General features: G+C 43.6%; 4 protein-coding genes and 1 long non-coding RNA gene across 14 annotated transcripts in view; 3 read left to right on the top strand and 2 right to left on the bottom strand.

Moving 5' to 3' along the window:
• Positions 1–1,291, bottom strand: part of sycp2l (synaptonemal complex protein 2-like) — a 4,432-nt gene extending 3,141 nt beyond the window's left edge. The window contains exons 1-6 of one of the 2 annotated variants that reach the window (XM_054765435.1): positions 1,164–1,291; positions 513–655; positions 394–446; positions 284–329; positions 132–224; positions 1–67 (exon numbers count right to left, since the gene is read on the bottom strand). The exon at positions 1–67 is cut by the window's left edge and continues 6 nt beyond it. In XM_054765435.1, the coding sequence (XP_054621410.1) occupies positions 1–67; positions 132–224; positions 284–329; positions 394–446; positions 513–655; positions 1,164–1,173 (412 nt within the window). In that variant the 5' untranslated portion in view covers positions 1,174–1,291. The remainder of the gene's footprint in view (positions 68–131; positions 225–283; positions 330–393; positions 447–512; positions 656–1,163) is intronic. The other variant, XM_054765436.1, reaches the window with a different exon arrangement.
• Positions 1,292–1,914: 623 nt separating this feature from the next.
• On the bottom strand, positions 1,915–3,774 carry LOC129174403 (synaptonemal complex protein 2-like). The gene is made up of 7 exons (XM_054766387.1): positions 3,670–3,774; positions 3,143–3,262; positions 2,959–3,072; positions 2,337–2,441; positions 2,234–2,258; positions 2,082–2,161; positions 1,915–2,007 (listed from the first exon to the last, which is right to left on the bottom strand). The coding sequence occupies exons 1-7, from the start codon at positions 3,670–3,672 to the stop codon at positions 1,915–1,917; spliced, it is 540 nt and encodes a 179-aa protein (XP_054622362.1). The 5' UTR covers positions 3,673–3,774.
• A 1,617-nt stretch (positions 3,775–5,391) lies between these two features.
• Positions 5,392–9,955, top strand: gcm2 (glial cells missing transcription factor 2). 2 transcript variants are annotated; one of them, XM_054765686.1, is made up of 8 exons: positions 5,392–5,684; positions 7,117–7,180; positions 7,245–7,430; positions 7,507–7,619; positions 7,713–7,838; positions 7,906–8,162; positions 8,234–8,462; positions 9,142–9,955. In XM_054765686.1, exons 1-8 carry the CDS (start codon positions 5,592–5,594, stop codon positions 9,439–9,441), a joined length of 1,368 nt encoding a protein of 455 aa, XP_054621661.1. In that variant the 5' UTR covers positions 5,392–5,591; the 3' UTR covers positions 9,442–9,955. The 2 variants fall into 2 exon arrangements, with proteins under 2 accessions (XP_054621661.1, XP_054621660.1); XM_054765685.1 differs by having other exon boundaries at positions 7,242–7,430.
• Positions 9,956–11,527: 1,572 nt separating this feature from the next.
• Positions 11,528–13,772, top strand: LOC129174155 (uncharacterized). Its single transcript, XR_008567377.1, has 3 exons — positions 11,528–11,654; positions 11,899–12,122; positions 12,200–13,772. It is a non-coding gene; the product is annotated as an uncharacterized LOC129174155 (long non-coding RNA).
• A 468-nt stretch (positions 13,773–14,240) lies between these two features.
• The window catches only part of LOC129173984 (receptor-type tyrosine-protein phosphatase mu-like), a 41,952-nt gene continuing 33,146 nt past the window's right edge, over positions 14,241–23,046 (top strand). For all 8 annotated transcript variants that reach the window (XM_054765468.1, XM_054765467.1, XM_054765466.1 and 5 more), the window contains exon 1: positions 14,241–14,562. In XM_054765468.1, coding sequence (XP_054621443.1) covers positions 14,508–14,562 — 55 coding nt within the window. In that variant the 5' untranslated portion in view covers positions 14,241–14,507. The remainder of the gene's footprint in view (positions 14,563–23,046) is intronic.

Here is a 23,046-nt window from a genome sequence, read left to right as displayed (position 1 = left end):
GCTGGAGCTGCACTTTGTAGTCGTCCACGTCATCCCTCTGCAGGTGGACCGACCCCCACAGGAAACCCTGGAGAGGCCGCAATATTCAGAGAGGACGCACAATCACACGACACAGGAGACATCAGTACTACCTGAGGCACGTCAATGAAAAAGCTGACACACTGTGACCCAAAGTTGAAGTCCACCCAGAACTCGTCCAGTTTCTCATCTTTGGGGCGAAACAGCTGATGAAGATGTGAGAGTCAACATTGGAGACCAAACTAGTTGTCATCCAAGTTTTTACCTCTGTGGATTCCAAGAAGGCTCTCAGGCACGGGAAGGTGTGAACCCTGACAGACAAACAACCTGAGTGAGGCAGCCATACCATCATACACTCATCTATCACTCAATCACCTTCTCTGGTCGCCTTGGCGATGGTTAATGAAGTTCAGGAAACGCCTACAGTCCTGAAGGACATGTCAGAGAGAAAGAGTCAGACAGGTCATCGAAACAGAGACAAGTTGGACACTCACCACCTCAAAGTCTGCATCTTGGATGTCACAAAAGACTTTGCGGATGTCACAGCAGGAGAACCACTCATTGACTCTGTTGGCTCGCTCTTTCCTGGGAGTCAGACGACACAACGCCTCCGATAGGCTAACCTGCAGCTCATAGTCTGGAACACACCCCTCACAATGTTACGGCAAAAACGCTAGTCAAAGATCCTCTATATGACCAGAGGGCTTTGCCGTTTTACGGGTCTATTGCAAAAACAATCAAAGATCCTTTACAGTTTATGACAAGAGCACTGTTTTTAAAGGACCCGTTGCAAAAGTGCTAGTCAAAGATCATTTATATGAGAGGAGTGCTGTGCTTTTTTATTTTTTAGGACTTTAGTCCAAAATGACCAGTCAAAGATACTATACTACCGGTGGGTTCGTACATTATAGCGATCTAATTTATCTTATTTATTACGTATTGTGTAAAACAAAGACATGAATAACATCAAATTAAAAGCACAAAATGAATGCCGAACCACCATCCACCAGTTCAAGTTCCAGCCAAGTGTTTCCAGAAAGATTATTACATCGCTGTTTGACGTGTGTGGTACAAGGCAGTGCGCTAGCATGAATTAACTTGAGACAAATGTGCACATTAGCACTCAATAAGTCATCAAAACTTACCTTTATGCATTCCCACATAGTATCAGCATTTGAGACCAAATATGAGGTGAAAGAAAAGTGGTAAAAATACAGTAGTAGTCTATCTGTGCGGCATGAGATAAAGTTAGCACACGCACATTAGACATGCGTCAAGTGAGACGAATGTAACAGAGAGAATCCGGCCACTTTTCAAAATAAAACATAAAAAAAATGAAATAATGGAAATGTTTTCTTTCTGTGCGGCCCGGTACCAAATGACCCACCGGGCCGCGGCCAGGGGTTTGGGGACCACTGCTCTATATGACAGGAATGTTTTGCTGTTTTACGGGTCTATTGCAAAAACATTAATTAAAAGATCCTTTACAGTTTATGTCAAGAGCACTGTTTTTAAGGACCCACTGCAAAAGTGCTAGTCAAAGATCCTTTATATCAGAGGAGTGCTGTGATTTTTTTTATTTTTTAGGACTCTAGTCCAAAATGACCAGTCAAAGATGCTATATACAGTATTCTATATATTGTAGGACCGCGGCACTGTTCTGTTTCTAACAAATTTGCTGCATAATTGCTCGTCCAGATCTTCTATATGTGTCATGCCATTTAAGGGCTGCATTCACCGCCAGTTGAAAAGGGCTCCCTTTTCCTGGAGGAAGTGACTTGACTCACCCCCCACTGTCTGAATGGCGGCTGCCACCTCTGACCTGCAGATGCACACAGTGTGTACTTGGCGTAAGTTAGCGTGTACTCTTTATGACTTGTGCTCAAGTGCTGTATCTCACATCTTCTGCATGTGTGTGTGTTCCATCTGGACCCGCCTCCTTTGACCTCTGCTAACAGACTCCAGGATGCTGTTGAAGGTTCTGATGGCCTGATGACGACACCAGAACAGCCCATCATAATCACCATTACTATTTATTATAATAAGGCTGTTTCCACAGATACCTCCAATCTTAGCGTGAAGGGGACTTCGGGCTCCAGAACCATTTGAAGCAACTCCAAAAGTAGCACGGACAGCTGAGTGACTGACGGGCGGACAGACAGACACACAAATAAACTCAGAGGTCATGTGACTGGGCATTACATGAGCCACCAACCTGGTAGAGGCGACTGACTCAGCAGCTGAAAGAGAAGAAGAGGAGCAACGGTGTGGTCATGGAAACACAAACTCAACAACAAAGTTGCCATTGTGCGTCATACAAGCAGGAAGTCGTAGAAGCTTTCGATAAGGGTCAGGAGCTGGGCGGAGCTTCTTTGGGGGTTGGTGATCAAGACGTCACGTAATGTTTGGAACCACAACAAAACCTGAAGAGTGAACTATCAATAACCAGGTCTACAGATGTATACAGATACAGTGATAACTAGGGGTGACACTTGGTTCACAAGACGAGATGATACACGAAAGTCTACGAGGCGAGACGAGATTTTAATATTACTTTAAGAAAAGAATATAAAAAAAATCTGACAATTTATTGCAATATTCTAATTTAAATTCTAAGTTACACTCTTAGGCTATGTGTGTATGAGTGTACGTATGCTTCTATAGCCCCGCCTCCACCCACCGAGACAAAGAGACTATGACTGACAAAAGGGCTCACTCCGTTCATGCCATTGTTCTAGGGAACAAATGTCCCAAAGTGCTGAAACCAATGCACATTGTGAACTCTCTATCTGCCTGTTTGGAGGCGAGAGATGAGGAAAACAGACGCGCATGCACATGGCAATGTATTGATTGACTTTTTAATCTCACGAGATCTTGTGACACCCCTAGTGATAACATATAGTGCTTGTAGTTAGAAGTGTGTGTGTGTGTGTGTGTTACTTTGGAAATGACTCCGAGGCCGAGCAGCATCTTCAGGTCATCTTTGTTTTCCACAAGAATCTCCAAAGACTTCAAGACGACGGCCACTTTGTCATACGCAGTCCCGCTCAACTGCTGCACGCAAAGAGGAAGCGACGCAAGGTTGGCAAACACAAAATGGAATCATTGCGGGTCAGCTCGGTACCTTCTGGACCAGCTGGGCCAGTCTGGTAAGCATTCCGTTTGTCATGCCTTCTTTGCGGAGCACAGACACCAGCTGGGATGAGTCTCCACGGATGAGACAGTCTTCCATTAGGGCCTCCATCTGACACGCACAAACAGGATGATGTTTGTGCCAATGGGATGAGGGAGCAATCATTTTGACCAGTATTGTTGTTTTCACTTTTACTTAAATCACGTGGCTTTTAATTGCAAATTTGGACTTCAAAACGCAGTAGTTTGGTTCATTCAGCAGCAGAGGGCGCTGTAGTTATTGGTATGAATCACACGAACACACAAGAGCTACAAAAGAAGCAACATTTTAACATTCGCAGAAACTTCAGGTGCTTCCGGTTTGAATGTCGCGTGAGGTCAAACTGCAACTCGCTGAATGAGTCAACTATGACGTCAGGATACATTTTTGTCTCTGCTTTCATGTCAGAATGACAAGGACAATCAAAACATGTAAGCTCAGCGATGAGAATCATTAAAAAAAGACAGGTCAGCATTTACCATCGTGTTGTTGTCGTAGTCGGGAGAACGCAACGGTGCAACTCATCAACGCATGATGAGTGCATGCGCAGTTGTTCCACACCACAGTGACACCCGCTCTCGCTTCTTTACATCAATTAATTGTTTTCATCATTATTCTTAATTTTTAGGAACACTTTTGACTGCTCAACACAATATGAGCCCTCTAATTGATATAAGCAGTTACCATGTTGAACATACACTTCAGGCCAAAGGTTTGGACACAGTCAACACAATGGAGGGTCCCAACCTTATTAATAAGGCAAGAAATTCCCTGACAAGGCACACCTGTGAAATGAAAACCATTTCAGGTGACTCCCTCATGAAGCTCATTGAGAGAACACCATGAGTTTGCAGTGCCATCAAAAAAGCAAAGGGCGGTTACTTAGAGGAATCTAAAATCTAAGACATATTTAGAGTTTTTCCACACTTTTCTGTTAAGTACATAATTGCACGTGAGTTCATCATAGTTTTGATGCCTTCAGTGAGAATCTAGCCATGAAAATAAAGACAACGCATCGAATGAGAAGGTGTGTCCTAACTTTTTGCCTGTACTCTTGAGAAAATATAATTGTCATACTGCTTGCTCACAGACACACACACACCTTAATTCCAGCAATTCCCATAAAACGCCACTGGGTGTCGCTCTGCAAACACCTCTTTCTGTTGCCACTGCATTGTTTCCCAGTCAGATGACTTCAACGCAGTCGTAGTTTATTTTTGTTTTATTTAATTGAATTTAGTCATATTAGGCAGTTAACTTTGCGTACAGAGTAAAGTTTTTATGATGGCGGTATCTTCATTTCAGTCGTTTTTGCTCTTTGTTAATGTAAAATACAGTTTTATTTAGATTTTCTCCAAGAGTGGCGTCCTCCATGGGTCTCAAATTTTTTGATGATTCGACTAAACACCCTAAAGTTACATTAGGTGTATTGTACAGTACATCGAGCTGTGTGAGAATTTTCAAGTCAACCTGACCATGTGGTGTATTTGTCAGAAAACTAATAGCGCAGGCAACACCGTAGGCGTGCATGTTTTGACAATGTTTACCCTTTTGTGTGCATAGTATTATTTTCTTTTGCAGTGGTCACAGTCGCCTGTCCGCAACCTTTGGTCTATGTTCCCCGAAGATCAAAAGTCTCGTCGTGTCACAGGACTCCCCCCCCCGCCACTCATCTTCAGCATGTGCATGTGAGAGTGCATGACATGCTGTCTCACACATACATACACACACAATTTCAAGTAATTGATGACTAATGACTTGTTTGTTTTGGGAGAAACACTCACTTGTTTCCACAACACCCTTACATACACACACACACACACACACTCTCTCATACACACAGGTGTCAAGTGAGAGTGAAAGGAAAAGACTACATTAAATATAGATTTTTTTTTTAAATGAATGTGAACCAAATCAATTTAGTAGTGACTTTATTGGTACATGCACAATGTCAGTCAAGTTCCTTTTAATGTGGATCAAGCACAATCAGATAAAACTGATTAATAAAGTGGGTACGACACTGAAATTACGTGATAAGTAGACATATTGCAATAGCTTTACAATGACATGTCAACTTTTGATGATGACTTTTTGATGACCGCACACACATACATACACAAGCACACACACACGCCCCACACACACACACACACACAGGAGTCGGCTGACGCACTCACCTGCCTCTTCATTCAGACCTGACCCTCAAAGGAGCTGCACGCACTGCCTTGACACACCGCATGGGAATCTTGAGGACTTTTTCCCACTCTTGACTTTCTTTGTGATTGCTTTTGGACCATCTGAGGACTCCGATTCAGGTCCGACTTGGTCCCGGAGTCAGTGGAAAACAGCAAGGAGGATCAGGACCAGAACCGAGAGCGGGCGCAGGAACGAGACTGAAAGGATGTCCCGAGCGGAGGAGCGCGAGGAGATGGACTGTGTTTGCTCATTTGGGATGAAGTCCACTTGGGACATCAATGACCCCAAGCTTCCTCAGGTGACTTCAGCCTCTTAATGGTTTATTGATTATTGATTGAACAAAGTGCAATGGAGTTACATTTTTCATCCAAACAAATTGGCCAAATGTGTGAAAATTTCACACAATAAAATTATAATGAATTTAATAATAAAACACTTCCAGTTAACGTAATGCAGAATTTAAAAATGACCAGTAAAAAATACCTCAGCGACACAAAAAATGTGACATTTGCTGTAAAAGTGTGTCAGTTTGCAGCTTAACAGACTCTCATTATATGCCGTATTTAGAGATACTGTATATTCAAGATTCAAGATTCAATTCAAGATTCAAAAGTTTTATTGTCATATGCATAGTAAAACAGGCAGTTATACTATGCAATGAAATTCTCATTCTGTTCATTCTCCCAAGAAAAGAAAGAAAACACAAGAAAGAATAAGAACATAAGAAACATTAATACCAATAAATTAAGCAAGCAACAACAACAGAAGAGACATTAATACAGATAAATAATACAAATAAATGAATAAATAAATAAGTAAATAAATAAAAGTGCTATGAGTGTGTGCGTGTGTTGCGTGCGGCTTGTGTGAGTGCTTCTTTATTATAACCAGTATATATATTTTTATTATCACTGTTATTATGATTATATTATTTTATTCTTACACAAATGTGACTTGAATTCAGTCGAGTTATTCTGATTGTGCGCAATAATAAAATGAATTAATTGATGATAAAATAGCCAAACAAATATCAATTTGACGCACTAAAGAGTTCCTCAAGGTTGTGTGCGAGAGCGAGTGTGTGTGCGTATGTGTGTATGTGTGCACACATATTTTGGTTTCACTGAGAACAAAATATAAAAACCAGTTTTTACTGTTTAAACAACAAGGGAGAACACACGTGCACACGTACACACACACACATACGCACACACTGGACGTAAGTATGAGTTTATACATTTTGATAGAAGCCCTCAGACATACATAAAAAAATGTAAATATAGTTTGTTCAAATATTTTTCATGATTGTAATTATTATTTATGTAATTTTATATTATTTTTTTACAGCCTGCCTTGCAGTGACTGTACCTTAAGAGTTTCAACAATTCATTTCATTTGATTGCGATTATTAATTAAAACAGCTGATATAATTAATGACTAAATTAGACAAAGCTGAGCGTTTGCGGAAAAAATAAGTGTTGAAGTGACGTTGCTGCATCTAAAGCGGTTACAAAAGAAGAATAAACAGGTTTCAAGAATATCAACTAGTTGATAAACTGCTTTTTGTTTTTATTCAGGACTGCTCTCCTAAATTTATCATTGATTGTGACACAGAAACTATGTTGCTGATTGATGATAATCCTTACATTAAATTAGTTTGCTGTTTAATATTAGCACTGAAGGAAAGCTGCCAACGTGCTAAATGCTAATGACTTACGTCCTGTTTGTAGGACACAAAGCAGTTTGATGCCTTCCAGGAGTGGACCGACGGCTACGTCCGTTACATCTACAGCGGTGAGTAACAATTATTTCTGTAAATAATGTGAAATGAATTTGTATGAATGAATGTTTGTAGCAGAGGACAAGAACGCTCAGCGCCACCTGTCGGGTTGGGCCATGAGGAACACCAACAACCACAACTGTCAGATCCTCAAGAAGTCGTGTTTGGGTGTGGTGGTGTGCTCGCGAGGCTGCACGCTCCCCGACGGTTCCCGACTGCAGCTCCGGCCCGCTATCTGCGACAAAGCGCGGCAGAAACAGCAGAGTAAGGCCCATCAGGAGCCTAACCCAACACAGGGCGCTGGAATCATGCCTGATGTTCTCCTGACTTTGTGTTCTAGAGAAAGTGTGTCCAAGCTGCAGTGGGGCTTTGGAACTGCTGCCATGTCGGGGTCACAGCGGGTACCCGGTCACCAACTTCTGGAGGGTGGACGGGAAGGCCATCTTCTTCCAGGTAATCCTGACATTCTGAACAGACGCTCGCTTCTAAATAGGGACAGGTTCTGGTTCTGTTTGCACTGTTGTCTTATTTACTGTGCTCCTTCAGGCCAAAGGGGTCCACGACCATCCAAGACCAGAGTCCAAATCTGAGACGGAGGCCAGGAGAAGTTCAGTGAAAAGACGAGTCAACTCACCACCCTTCGCACCAAAAAAGCGACTTATTGACTCTCAGGTAGCCCACAACAAAGACTTTTTGATTTGTTGTTTTATTGCTTATTGTTGTATTTTTGTTGCCTCAGGCTCTAGGACCTGCCCTTCTCTCCTGTGTGGAATCGGCAGACAGGATCTCCTTCATCGAGCCAACCTTCCCGCAGCATTACCCAGCATTCCAAAGTACAGAACCCTACTACAACCACCACAATGCCCTGGGAGAGACGTCACCCGGCCTGCAAAAAACAGCCAGCCCCAGACTCTACATGGGCAGGCCCAGCTACGATTTCCCAGGGTACCTAACCTCACCTTCATATCCAGTGACCTCAGAGCTTTGTGATCCCAGGTAAACCAGACACCCTTTAAGCCAGCTTCTGTGAACAGTCCTAAACTAAAACAAATCCTTTATTTTTGCAGGGTGACTCCAGTCCTTGGCTGTCCAACCTCCTCAGCATCAGCTCCCCTCTCTTCTTCATCATCCTCCTTTGACCCCTCACCAAAATCGGGCTGGAAAGACCTCCTGAAGAGCTCCACCCCTTACAGTGACAACCACCATTATTACAGTACTGACTACCCTTGTCGTTACCCAGGAAACACCCCTGGTTCACCTGCTGCACTGCAGACCATCATCACCACCACAACCAAAGTAAGTTTATCATTTTTCAAAGATGCCACATCCGGTTTTTGGCCCAGCTGTTAGATCCCTGTGGAGCCCCAGCTTACAGACCCATGTTGTTAGATCCATGTAGGGTCCCTGATGATCAGTCATTGTAGAGTCTCTGGTTTTATGTCTGTATTGAGAGAGATGTTAGGGTCCATGTAGAACCCCAGATGAGTCCAAGCTCTTAGATCAACATAGAGTCCCAGCTGTAAAATCCTGATTTAATCCCAGATCTGAGGTTGATGTGGAGTCCCAGCTGTAAACTTTTTTAGAATCCCAGGTCTTAGATCCCTGTACAGTCCTAGATATTTGACCGATGTTGAGTCTGAGGTTTTAGATTCTTACAGAATCCCAGATCGTAGACCTATGTATGTCCCAGCTGTAAAATCCTATAAATCCCAGGTCTTAGATCCATGTAGAGTCCCAGATATTTGGCCCATGTTGAGTCTGAGGTTTTAGACCCTTATAGAATCCCAGATGTTTGGCCCATGTTGATTCTGAGGTTTTAGATCCTTATAGAATCCCAGTTATTAGATCCATGTACAGTCCGAGATGTTTGACCCATGTCGAGTCTCAGGTTTTACTGTAGATTCTTATAGAATACCAGCACTAAGACCCATGTAGAATCCCAGGTGTTAGCTGTACCTGTCTTGGTGTTCCTCAGGTCTCGTATCAGCCGTGTCCAAAGGGTCCTCCTTACCAGTCGTGTCCCAAACCTCAGGCCGGCCTCCCGGCTTACCAGCCCTGTGCCCCACCAAAACCTCCCGGCCTACCCGGCTGCTCCTCCCTGCTGGACGAGGCCACTCCCTCCTACTCTGCCGAAGTGAAAGTGACAGAGGAGTCGGGGGGAGTCATCAAGTCTCTCTCATTTCAGCCGGAAGTTGTGCAGACCAAAACGGAGCGGGCCGATGCCTACGACTACCGCTATGGCTACGGCAACACATTTCGCTATGACGACTACTGATGCAGCACTATCTCCATTACCAACTGAGGAAGCTCTGAGGACTTGTGACTGAGCACATTTTTTTGGTGCCCCCACAGGGCAAAATGTGACATCAATGTCAGTCAACAATGGAAATTTTAGGGAGGCCAAAAAGAAAGAACTTTATTGTCACATCTGAGTTGAGGATCCATGCCAATGTTAACCAAATGATGCTAAATGTGCTTCCTATGCAATGCTAGTGTTTAGTGCTGCTTTGGAAGCTAAGTTGGCCTGATGATGGTTGGTGTTGGCATCGAGGGTTGACTGTTTTTGAACATTTCATCTTGGAGACGTCCACAAACGTAGCATTTTGGCTGCCACGCGTGATCAGGACAATCACGATTGACTTCTTTTGATTTGTTACATTTCGTTTGTGTTATTTATTGATTGAAGACAGGAAATGATCTCATCTTCTCAGTCATGAACGCTGTTGTGTTAGCAATTGTTAAAATGAGTCGGTCTATTACATGTGAGTAATAAAGTGGTTTGGACAGAACCTGTGTCTCTGTGAGTAATAAAGCAGACTGGACAAGAACATGTGTGGACAGGACGTCTTCCTGTCTGTCACGAGGCTCCATTAGAATCACTCGGTCGACCAAAAAAGGCATTAACGCCATCAGCGTGTCCCTCATCACGGGAACAAACGGAGCGAGTTCAAGGACAGGTGAAGGTTGATTAGCGAGTGAAGGTCAGGTGAAAGTCAGGTGAAGGTCAGACAATGTTGTCCAGGTGTGTCCAGATTGAGGGAAAAAAAAAGCTGTGCCGTGATTGGTTGAGCTCGGACATGTTTTTGTTTAAAGTCAGCCAGCATGAGAATCGTCGTCCACCTGGAGAAGATCAGCACACACACACACATAACTGTGCAGTAATTCTATCCTTTCAGCAACATCTTCTTATCTTCTCATCTCCTCCTCCTGCACTGATCTTCATCACTGACTTTTCACACGCAAATCTTCGTCTCGGTTAAATAAATCATCTCCTGACATCAGATAGAACCACTCGTCTTGTCTTTAACTGGGAATCATTGTTTTCATCATTGCCCTTAATGAGTCCCTCTTTTAAATCGCATTCTGCAAAGTCAGGCGGTCAAAGATGAACATGGTGCTTGGATCCTGACTTGCTGGACTAGTTTCTTCTTTATAATCGGAGCATCAGCGCGTATCGGAGCGTCCCATCAGCAGAACATCACGTAGACATCCAGAACCAGTACCAGCATGCTGGTTCTTTTCATGTCCCTCTCTCGAGATGGACCACTAACGTCAACAAGACAGAGTCACATCAAAGCATGTCCTCTCGGAGCGGGACGGCCCTACTAAATCTCTGCACACACAGAACCAAAAAGCGAGTGTGTGCGTAAAGTGCTAAAGAGAGGTCACATTAAGGACAGGAGGTTTGTGTTGTTTTCCAAAACCAGAACTGGGACCAGAACCCTGCGACGGACCACAACCTGGTGTCCAAAGTGTCACACCTCCAGTCACTCCCGTTTGACTTCAGTCCATTTGTGCACAGCATTGAGTACCTGAACCCAGTCCACTACCGGGATTCTGTTTGGGACCAGGACCAGGTGTGTGTATGTGTGTGTTTTGACAGAACAGGAAGTTAGCGGCTCAGTGAAGAAGAATGAAGTCGGTTTACGTTGAAGTTTATCTTTGATGAGAGCACATGACGGGACAGGTCTGAGCCTGACACACACACATAACACAATGTATGCGTGTGTGTGTGTGTGTGTGTGAGTGTGACAGAACTTTACCCACCTCAAGGAGACAGGAGGTCACATGGTCTAGTAGCAGGAAGCTGCTGAGTAAACATTTCATCTTCTAAACTCACCTGTTTCTACTGTGTGGGTGTGTGTGTGTGTGTGTGTGTGTGTGTGTGTGTGTAAGCCGCAGACAGTCAAGTGTCACATGATGGATGCTGTGTCTGTCGTGCTCGTTGACCCGCAGCAGGAATGTGAGCCATGCTAGCACAGCTCTCATGCCGCAGCTAGCTTAAATGCGACACACGTGTGGTCACATGGCGCCTCAGAGCGCTCCGCCCACTGGCGCTGTCGTGCTTTTTCCGACGTTCTGAATGTTTCTGTTTCTGTTTTCAACAACAAAGAGTGAACGTAAACATGTTTATCATGTGACGATGTCATCGTTTTTCGGTTGTGAGGAGACAACATACTTCCTGTCATGCCCTCCAGTTCAAAACAGGTGATGCCTTTTTTTAATTCATGTTTATTATTCACGTTTTACATTAAGATGATGTCATGTAGTCAATGAGTTGGCTGCGCCCCCCTCCATGCAGCACTTAAATAGCATCCTTCCAGGTTGGTAGACTTCAAATTGTGATATAAATATCTCCTTACTGTCACCGAATGATGAAACTGTATTTCAATCAATTAATACCACTCATATCATCTATTCTAATATCTAATTATTTTATTTTCCATGGCAGAGAGTCGCAGTCAAAATGGTGAGGAGGTGAGCAGGTGGCGTCCATCACGGCGAGGACGTGAGCAGGTGGCTTCTATGATGGTCGAGGAGGTGTGATGAAAGGCAGCGAGAGCTCAAGTGCAGTCAGGGGGCTTTTGTTGTGAAAGGGCCGAGAGGCGGAGGAGCAGCTTCCTGAGAGAGTCAACAACAGCTGAGGTCGCCATCAGCTGCCATCGTTGAAAGCAGGTATGTCTAGGTCAAAGGTCAACCGACAGCAAAACTGCTGCCACACAGTTCAACTGACTTACTACTTTGCATCGCAGGTTACGTCAAAACATAGCCAGTGGTACAGTGGATCAGTGGCCTGGGAGTGTATGGTACAGTGGTGCCTCGTTCCAGTGGTGTGATAGTCCAGATACCTAGTGGTCCAGCAACTCGTGGTCTAGTGGTCCAGCTTTTCAGCAGTGGCGGAGCCAGACATTTTTCATAGGTTTTACTGACACCTCCTCCACATGGGAAGTTGTGTGCGTCCAAGTGGAAACGGCGGTTAGGCCGAACTAAAGTCCTGCACCACAGAGTCGTGTTTGTCAAAATTGTCCCCCAGCCGTGGGGGTGACCGCAGATCCCCCACTGGTTTCCAGTTGTGTGGTATTCGGGATGTCTGGTGGTCCAGTGGTGTCAGTGACGCTGAGCTGCAGTGGTTTAGTCGTGCAGCGGTACAGTGATCCAGTGACCTAGTAGTCCTGTGGTACAGTGGTCAATTGGTGCAGTGAGAGTCCAGTTTTATACTATACCATAAACCTCTACCTCCTGTGTGAGGTTTATACATGTCAGGTCCTCACGCTTAGTGTGTTAATGCAGATCAGACATGAAACAAGAGTTGTCCATCTCTGAGAACTAACATAGTGTATGTCTGAGCTGAAAATGAGTCCAAAATGTCGCATACACTTTAGATTCCTTTGTAGACGGCACATTCACTGCTGCAGCCTGTAAGTTTGACCAGCAGATGGCGACACGGCATCATTCAGCTGTTTGATTGACTTGCACACAGCAATGATTCATGAATACAGCCGGAAGACAACACATGTGATTGGCTGAGTCAGTGAGAGGGAGGGCTGCACTTGGACTGACAGCTGCAGGTGCTTGTCAGAGGAGGACTGATCTATTGGATTTTAATCTACAATTCTGGACATGTGACAGATAAGTACCACTTTCTATGCGATTCCAATTTATATCCAGTTGGACATCCAGCAGGGGGAGCCGCAGAGCAGCAAATGGGGGACTCAATGAGGACTTTGTCAAACACACAGAGGTGCATTGATGGAATCATGTGACCCATCTTTAAGCTTCACTCTACAAAAAGCACTCAATATCTATCTATCTATCTATCTATCTATCTATCTATCTATCTATCTATCTATCTATCTATCTATCTATCTATCTATCTATAGAGTCAATAAAGTGTAACATTCCAAAATAAAAGCCAAATGTAACAGGAATGTTTTCCAAAATAAAAGCAAACTGTAACAGGAGTCTTTTTTTCTAAAATAAAATAAAAATATACCAGGAGTGTTTTTTCCAAAATAAAAGCGTATGTATGAGGAATGTTTTCCAAAATAAAAGCTGGATGTGATCATTTTAACCCCCAAAACATAAAAGATAAAGGTAACAGGAGTTTTTTCCAAAATAAAAGCAAACGGAGCAAGAATTGTTTTCCAAAATAAAACTACAATATAACAGGAGTGTTTTCAAAATAAAAGCAAAAATCACAGGAGTGTTTTTCGAAAATGAAAGCAAAATGTATCAGTTAGCAGTGTGTTTTTTCGGAATAACATCTAAATGTAACAGGAGTGTTTTCCAAAATAAAAGCCAACGTGACAGGACTGCTTTCCAAAATAAAAGTTAATCTAACAGGAATGTTTTCCAAAATAAAAAGCTGTATATAACAGGAAAGCTTTCTAAAATAAACGTTAAGGCAACAGGAATGTTTTCCAAAATAAAAGCTGGCTGTAACAGGAACGTTTTCCAAAAATGGCTGGACGCAACAGAAATATTTTTTTCCAAAATAAAAGCTGGACGTAACAGGAATACCGTATTTTATACAATTAAAGCAAAATGTAACAGATAAATCCAAAATAAAAGTTAATCAATGTTATTCAAAATTAAAAAAAATAATGGAAAAGAAACATTTTCCAAAATAAAAGCTTAATGTGACAAGAAAGACATATCCAGATGATGATTGTCTTTGGTTATTCTCATCATTTCTCAGTCATAATCACATTCACCGACAACCCCACGCCCCCTCCACCCAGCACCAGGTCTCTGACCCCCCGTGACGTCACACGACTTGCCCCCCTCCCAATAGGCAGGAAAAAGAAAGAGGAGAGCAAAGACCCACAAATTCGTGCACGTGAGAGAGAGTGTGAACGCGCCTATGAGTGACGGCGCGTCGGACAGGAGAAGACGAGAAGAAAAAGAAGAAGAAGAAGAAGAAAAGGACGAAGAAGAGAGGACAAACAAAAAGAAGAAGAAGAGGAGTTAAAAAGGGGGGAAAAAAGTGCGGGAGGAGTTGGTCGCTACTTTTCCCCTCCAGCTGCGGACCGAACAGAACCGAAGAGGAAAGAGAAGAACATGGACGCTTCAACTTTACTGCTCCTCTCCCTACACATGACGGCCGCCCTCAAAGGTAAGAACACCACCACAGAACTAGGAGCCCGTCCTCCAGAACCCGGTCTGGCGGGGTGGGTCGCCATGGTTTAGGATTTGGGAGAGGAGGGGTGTCAACGCTACATTAGTGTGCGTGCGTGCGCGCGCGCGCGCGTGCGTGAGTGACGGTATCCAAGTTTCCATCCAGAAAATCTCCTCCCTTCCTTTCCTCCTCTCTTTTCTCTTCTTCCTCTGCTTTTCGTCGTTCTGGCCGAAAAGTCACTCATAGATTAAGTAGATCAATTAAGTCAAGTAGATGGGGTAGATCAAGTAGAATGTTTTTTTTTAAGCACTTTTGGTGGTCAGTGGTCACAAAAAAGGAAGTCTGAATTGTCAGGGCAGGTCTCTGCACTTGTCAATTACCAACACATCAATCAAGTTGGCGAAACAATCAATTACAACTTCAGTCAATTAATTTGTGTTTGTCTGGCATTTGACTACTTTGTCATGCCGATAAATGAAGGCGTGTGTTTTTGTGTGCGTGCGTGCGTGCGTGTGTGTGTGTGTGTGGGAATCAGCCGAGAATGAAATGAAAGTGTCCATAGTCCAAGATGGCCGCCATGCTCTAATAATTGTGTTGATGTAGCGGTACTAATGATATCGTCTGCTTGCTTTTGGGAGCTGTCTAAGCAAAGCCTTCAATGGGTGTTGTGCTAAGCTAGGCTAATGTGGTCCATTTGTTATGAAAAGCAAGGGTGATGTCCTCCTTGTTTTGCGCTACGCTTGGCTAAGCTATTCCTGCTAAGCTATGCCAGTGTCATGCCCTCCATGATTTGTGCTGAGAGACTAACATCCTCAATGGTTTGTGCCAAGCTAGGCTAAAGTCCACCATGATTTTTTTGCTGTTGGCTAATTTCTCCATGCATTGTGTAAAGGCAGGGTAATGTTGTCCAACATGCTAAATTCCGCCATGATTTATGCTAAGCTAGGCTAATGTCTTCCATGTTTTGTACCAAGCTTTGAAGTCAACGTCCTCAGTGCGTTCATGCTTGAAGGATGCTGGTGCCCGCAACACATACAATGGTTTGTACAGATAAATACATAAATACTAAAGGGTATCAATAGTATTAGTATGAGTGGGGGGTTGAGAACCACTATCCAAAGCTGATGCCCTCTGCGCGTTGTACTAAACTAGGCACATGTCCTCCATGTGCTGTACTTCACAACGCTGCTGTCATCTATGTTTTGTGCTAAGTTCGGCTAATGTCAGTGTCACTGCACAATACGTACCCGGTGGAACGCAATCGGTCCTGTGCATGCGCAAGGACTACGTCACTTCCTCCTTTAGCTCATTTTTACAACAGCCGTCACGTACTGTGGTAGTTATTATTTTTTAAATGTATGAACATAAGTGGTCAATAGCCATACTTCATATATGTAATATGCTGGGAGGTTATTTTATAAGCGACTCTTAAAAAATACGTTAAAATACTTTGTTAGCATGTGGATGTTTCTATCGTCTTATGACATCCACTAAGACTGAGCTATGTAAAAACTTGCAATGCACGTAGCGCAGACGTAAACGTCAAATCCGGTTCTGTGTAACATACATAAATAGAATAAAACACATAAAATGCAGTTATATTTCAGTGTAAACAACCGTAAGTAGAGTGCAATGATGGATTAATCCAGAGGATTCAGCTTTTTCTGTTTTTTTTTCTAAACGGGAAAATACCATCCATCCAAACATATCTTCCTTGCAAATGCTTTTGTGTGTATTTTTTCAGTGGCGAAAAGAAAAGAGAGCTTATTAATATCCACTTGTACCATGGATATGATATAAGAAAAAAAGATTGATTATGTTGTTATTTCTCAAATTTCTATATATCTTAATAACATTTTTGGGAGTGGAGGAGCGATGCTTGCTGCCGTAAAATAATTCGACGGATTGCGTAGATTACACATGCCTAACATGTGACTGCCGAAAAATAGGCCGACCGCAGACGCGTTCTGCGGTATGCATGCGTAGAAGCCAGTTGAACCGATTGCGTTCCGGGTACGTATTGCGCAGTGACAGTCAGTTTGTGCTTGCTTTGCTAGGCTTGGCTGCTGTCCAGTTGTGCTAAGCTAGGCTAATCCTGCCCAAGTGGCTTCTTGTGATGAAGACAACTACACAACAAAGTCATGTGACCTGCAAGATGGCTTCTTTAGTGGTGTACAATTTGAGTCTGCAGCATGATTCTTTAATATACAGTGGAGCACACACACACACGCACGCACGCACGCGCACACACTCCCTTGTGACCTGATGTGTCCAGGTTCGGGCTGTCGCTGATTCAGGACTTTACCTTTTCTCCTTGAGTGCATGTGCGTGCTTGTGTGTGTGTGTGTGTGTGTGTGTGTGTGTGTGTGTGTAGGTGCAGTCAGGTCAGCTCTTTGTTTTGTCTCGTCAGGATTTTAATGAAGCTCACACTCTGTGTGTGTGTGTGTGTGTGTGTGTGTCTGATGTTAACTATGGTTTAAAAAATGATGGCGCACTTTTGAAGTGATTTGGTGGAGAAGCACCACTTTCTGGACTTCCTTCTTTTTCTTTTTCTGTGGTGTCGTTAGTCGTCTGCTTTGTGTGGCATTGCATTGCATTAAACACACATCAACACAAAGTCTTAACAAGCCTTCATTGGCACAATGGCGAGCGGCCTTGGCGACACTGAGCTGCGAGTGCGGCCCGCGGGATTAACATAGCCGCCTGGAGACGCAGCGTGCGCAACACCAGGGAGGATTAGGAGGTCGGATTTACGCTCCTTTTGTTTAACGTGGGAGATGAGATGGAGGCTGCGAAGGAGTGTGTGTGTGTGTGTCTTGAAGGCACTTGCTGCATATTACTGCAGTTGAATAGGCTCCGCCCTTCGTTGCTGTAAATGGAGTTAGGAAGACAACTTGCTGTGCTTGCATTCAAAACAGGAAGTGATGATTGTTTGTAAACATCACGTGTGTCAATCACATAAAGGCAGCTATGTGAACCACTACACTCACATAAGCCACTCCTCCAGACTGTTACTGCCCAAACAGAAACTGCTCGCCTCGCACCTGAATGTGTTCTCAGTGTGTCCAAATGTCCTCACCATATGTCTGTTGCTCGATACTCGGTGTTTAAATGTCCTCACTGTATGTCTAAGTGTCCTCTCAGTGTCTAAACATCCTCACTGTGTGTTTAAATGTCTTCACAATGTGTCTAAATGCCCTCGCTGTCTAAGTGTCCTCAGTGTGTCCAAATGTGTCGTCGCTGTATGTCCAAGTATGTCGCTGTATCTCTAATTGTCCTCACAATGTGTCCTCGGTGTGTCCAAATGTGTTAATGTGTCCTCACTGTATGTCAAAATGTCCACATTGTGTGTTTAAATGTCCTCACCGTGTCCAAGTGTCCTCACTGTGTCCAAATGTGTCTCTCCGTCCTTGCTGTATGTCTTCACCGTATCTCAGAATGTCCACGCAATGTGTCACAATGCTGTCATTGTGTGTTTAAATGTCCTCACTGTATGTCCATATATCTTCAGTGGCTCTAAATGTCCTCACTGAATGTTTAAACGTCATCAGTCTACGTCCTCATTGGGCTTCTAAATGTCAACTCCTTTTGTCCGTGTGCCCGCACCGTGTGCTATGTCCTCACTGTGTGTCCAAGTGTCCTCGGTGCATGTCTACATGTCCTCACTGTATGTCCGTATGAGACCGCTTCCTGCTACGTCTCCATGACAACGGGCTGTAAGCAAATAATTTCTTTGACATGAGATTATTAAAACAGTCAGCATGTCTTCAAAAGATTACACGTGAGTGTGTGTGTGTGTGTGCGTGCGTGCGTGTGTGTGTGTGTGTGTTTTAATCCCTGTTTTGAGATGTCAGTCTGATTAGTGTTGTGGCCCAAATCCCAGATCATATTCAAAGGATTATTGTTTGAAGATACGCATCTGTGTGTGTGTGTGTGTGTGTGTGTGTGTGTATGTTTGAGAGAGACAGAACTAATGAGATGTGGATTAGTGTGTGTGTTGTCAGTATAATCTGCATGTTGTGTGTTCAGCAGGTTTGATGGTTCTTGTTTACTTGTTAAGACTTGAGCAGAGTTTGAAGGCGTGTTGACCTATGACCCTTTTCTGCCCCTCCCGCCAACACACAGAAACGCACACACACACAGACAGCAAAATAAACATATATGAAATATAATATCAGTTATTTCTGAGATTCCTATCATGATAATTATGCTAATTATTGGAAACATGCTGCCAGCTAACACACACACACACACACACGCACTCATTAAACACTGCACACACACGCACACACTGCCAGAAGCTTCTAGCTGACCAAAATTAGTACAATACCACATGTCTGTGTGTGTGTATATGTGTGTGTGTTTGTGTGTGCGTACGTTTGCATTGATCATAGAAGAGGTCATCAAAGGTGAAAGAAGTGTGACATGTGACGTCATCTTCATCATGGTGTGTGTGTGATCTTTTTAAGTGTGCTTGGTGTTTTGTTAACACACACACACCCACACACACACACATAGTGACACACAAATGCAGGTGAGGTGGGGGAGTGCCTCCATGGGTAGGGGAGGGGGCCGTCGAAGTGCCCCTCAGGTCTGACTCGCAGCAAGTTTGCATTAGTGGAACCCCATGGGGGAGCTCCAGGCGACACACGCACACACACAGACACACACGCACACACTTATCCAGTCCCTTTACTTCACATTCCTTCTCATTATATGTCTTCACTCTGTGTCTGAATGTCCTTACTGTATGTCTGAATGTCCTCACTATGTCTGAATGTCCTCATTGTGTGTTTAAATGCTCTCACTGAATGTGTAAATGTCCTTGATGTGTGTTTAATTACTCTCACTACGTCTAAATGTCCTCGCTGAGTATGTAGGTGGTCTCACAGTGTGTATAAATATTCTCAATGTGCATCTAGGTGTTCTCGCAGTGTCTGAATGTCTTTTAAAATGAGTCTAGATGTCTTTACCATGTGTCCGCACTACATGTCTGAGTGTGCCTAAATGCCCTCACAGTGTGTGTGTGTGTGTGTGTCTTTGTTGTATGTCCAAGTGTCCTCACCGTGTATTGAAATGTCCCTCTTGTGTGTTTAACCATCTTTGTTTCATTTCTAAATGTTCTCCAGTGTTTCAAAATAGCCTCCCTGTGTGACTTTGTCCTCGCTTTATGTCTAAATGTCCTCACTGTATACCCGAGTGTCCCCTACTGTGTGTTTGTGTCTAGATGTCCTCCCTATGTGTGTAAATGTCCTCCATGTGTGTTTAAACAAGTATAAATGTCGTCATTGTGATTAGATATCCTCACGGTATGTCTAAATGTCCTCTGTGTCTAGATGTCCCCACCATGTATCTCAATGTCCTCCTTGTGTGTTTAAACATCCTCACTGTTTGGATAAATGTCCACACAATGTGCCTAAATGTCCTCGCTGTGTGTTTCATTGAAGTGTGTGTGTTTGTGTGTGTGTCCTGTGGGTGAACACCTTTTCGTCCACTGTCAGGATGAATGTCGTCCCTCTTGGAGGTGACCTTCTCGATGTTGGGACCAAGGGAGGAGGACGAGGCGGGGGTGATTGGGGTTGTTTGGTCCATTTTCAGCAAACAATGTTCACCACATGATTTGTTGTAACAAGCAATCAATCAATGTGAGAGTGGTCATCTCAATGACGAGAAAGGAACAAATATGACTTTCATTTTCACCGTCAACACAGGGGTGTCCAAGCAGTCAGGTCAGCGCCGTGCTTGTGAGCGTGCACGTCAGGGATTAATAGAATTGAAGATTTTCTTTTCATTCCTCGCCTGCCTTCTTATCTTTAATCTGACATCTTTTTGCCTTTATGATATCGTCTAATCCCCCTCTGCACTGCACTGTGTGTGTGTGTGTGTGTGTGTGTGTGTGTGTGTGTGTGTGTATGAGGGGGTTAATTCAGGATTACTTTCTTTTTGAATTAAAAGTGACCCTGCTCATAACTGTCTGTGTGGTAACCATGGCGACGTAGATCATGTGATTACATGGCGCAGCATGTTTAGTCGCAATGTCTGAATTTAAGAATGAGAACCAAAGAAGAAGAAGAGGAGTAAGTTTATCGTGTATGGAAATACGGGTGGTTCTCGGTTTAGAGCGTTTTGTGGTTATGAACATGCTCCCCGTAAATTAATTAAAAACGCTCTAGAATTAGTTCCAGCGTGCGTCGGTGGAAGAATACGGGCGGTGTACAGAACAAGAATGCGGTGTGTGCCTCATGCCGAGTAGAAGAATACACCGTGTGCCTGCTCAGCCACACCGAGAAAGAATAACAGTTAACTTCTTACGCTTCATTATGTCTCCCAAGCAGCAGTGGGCCAAAGAAAAGGAAAGCCATCACCATTGTGAAAAGGAACGTCAGAACAATCTCAGAGAAATGAGACACTCCCACCAATATTGCTGGTCCCAACTGCTCGATGGTCGCGACCATCATTCAGGATGATGATGATTATTGAAAGATAATGAATTCCAGACGGGTCATTGATTCTGTGCGCTGTTTGAGGAGATCTGGGAAGAGAAGAGGTTATCCTTGCCCGGGACAAAACCAAACCAATGTACGGTACTGTGTTGAAATGTGTCTAAAATCTGAGAGACAATAGTAAGGAAGTGTCTGGAAACCAAAAGAACCAGATGGGGATCATTGATACCAGAGTGAAACCTGACTGAAACCAGTAAAAAAATACACTGCAGAACCTGTTTGAAATGTGGTTAAAATCCAAATGAAAATAGTAAGAAACTGGAAACCAAAGGAACCAAACTGGAATCATTATGGAAACCTGTGTGGCGTGTGTTTGAGACCATAATGTAAATCGATTGAAACCTGTTTTAAAAAAACAAACAAAACAATGAAGAGTAGTTTGAAATGTGTCTAAAATTTGGGTGAAAACAATTAGGAAGCGACTGGGAACCAAATGAAATACATTGGAATCATTTTGAGAACCATTGTTGAGTCAGTTTGAGACCAGAATGAAACCAGTATGACCCCCAGTGGACCCAGTGTACAATTTCAAATTTTTTTTTTTTTTTTTTTTTTTTTTTTTTTTTTAACGGACAAAATGCAAATCAGAGGCACTGTGGAAGCAAAAGAAGCTTCTACTACAATAGTTACGACAGTGCATGATATGCTGCTGGGCTTCTGAGATGTTTTTTGTCACTTACATTACATTTTCCTCAATTACAATTTGGAGGCTTTTCTTTGGCAGTTTGTCATCCAATGTAAGTACTTGTTGTGTTGTTGTTGTCGTGTTGTCATAGTTTCTCAAGTGTTACTGCTGAGACTTTCAGGAATGTTGTACTTGCTACATGTTTTCCCCCCCCTGCTTTTCCCAGCAGTGTGTTTTCATCTGCAGACATGTTGTGTCCTGCACTGCTATACACCCCCCGCCCACCTCAGACACCCCCTCCTCCTCCTCCTCCTCGCCAGGAGGAGTTACAGCCCAGAGGGAGGAAGAGGAAGAGGAGGAGGGGTAGATAATCTGTGTGTATGTTACAGGCTAATTATTAGTAATTAGCATATTATTGTGATAGCATCATATATATGCCTGAAGTGCAGCACACACACACTCAAAGGCGCTCGGTTGACTGCTGCATTATTCATATTTGGCCTGAGGGAAGTTAGCTTTGCTGTGCTAACGCTAAAGCTGTTAGCAGCCAGTTACTTTTGCTGCACACATAAATAAATACACCGCTCAAGCTCACAAATATAGTTTGAAAGAGGAGAGGAGTGTGTGGTGTGTGTGTGTGTGTGTGTGTTGGGTGTAGTCATTTGGTTTCATGCTGTCTCTAATCATACTCTTTTTTTTTTTTTTTTTTAATTTAACCTCAATATGCTCCCAATATGTGAACCATCTCTTTTTACACTTTTTCCATACCTTCGTGCACATCTCCTTCACATAGTAAAGACACAATCTGTTGTGTCGTGGCAGCCATATTGTTGTGTATGCCCTTCTCGTGTGTGTGTGTGTGTGTGTGTGTGTGTGTGATTAGAGGTGACAGTGGACACACAATGACAGACAGCAGTGGTGGCATTTAACTGGTGACACACACACACACACACACACACACACACACACAGCAAGGTGCCCCAGGGTCTGCTGGGAGCTGTCGTGTCATTGTGGCGGCCTGTCCTGTCTCGTCCAATCATCTAGCAGGGTTTGCTTTAGCACAACATGCTAACGGATAACTGTGAGGCTAATGGCTACTAGCACACACACACACACACATTGTCTGACACCAGATAATAACACACATTAGACAAGCCTGGTTTCACACTGCTAATTAGTGTGTGTGTGTGCATGGGTGTGTGTGAGAGAGATGGACAGACAAAGACAGGAAGGAAAAGTCAGTTTCCTGAAGAAGTTTGACGCACAAAAACAAACTCTTCCTGCTTCCTCTTTGCCTCCTTCTGTCTCTGCGCGTGGGTGTGTGATCTTTGACCTCCTGACCTTTTATCCTGT

This window comes from Dunckerocampus dactyliophorus, chromosome 21 (genome assembly GCF_027744805.1).
Source record: "Dunckerocampus dactyliophorus isolate RoL2022-P2 chromosome 21, RoL_Ddac_1.1, whole genome shotgun sequence".
Taxonomy (NCBI): domain Eukaryota; kingdom Metazoa; phylum Chordata; class Actinopteri; order Syngnathiformes; family Syngnathidae; genus Dunckerocampus; species Dunckerocampus dactyliophorus.
The sequence above is the reverse complement of the archived record's forward strand: the minus strand, read 5'-3'. Positions and strand labels throughout refer to the sequence as shown.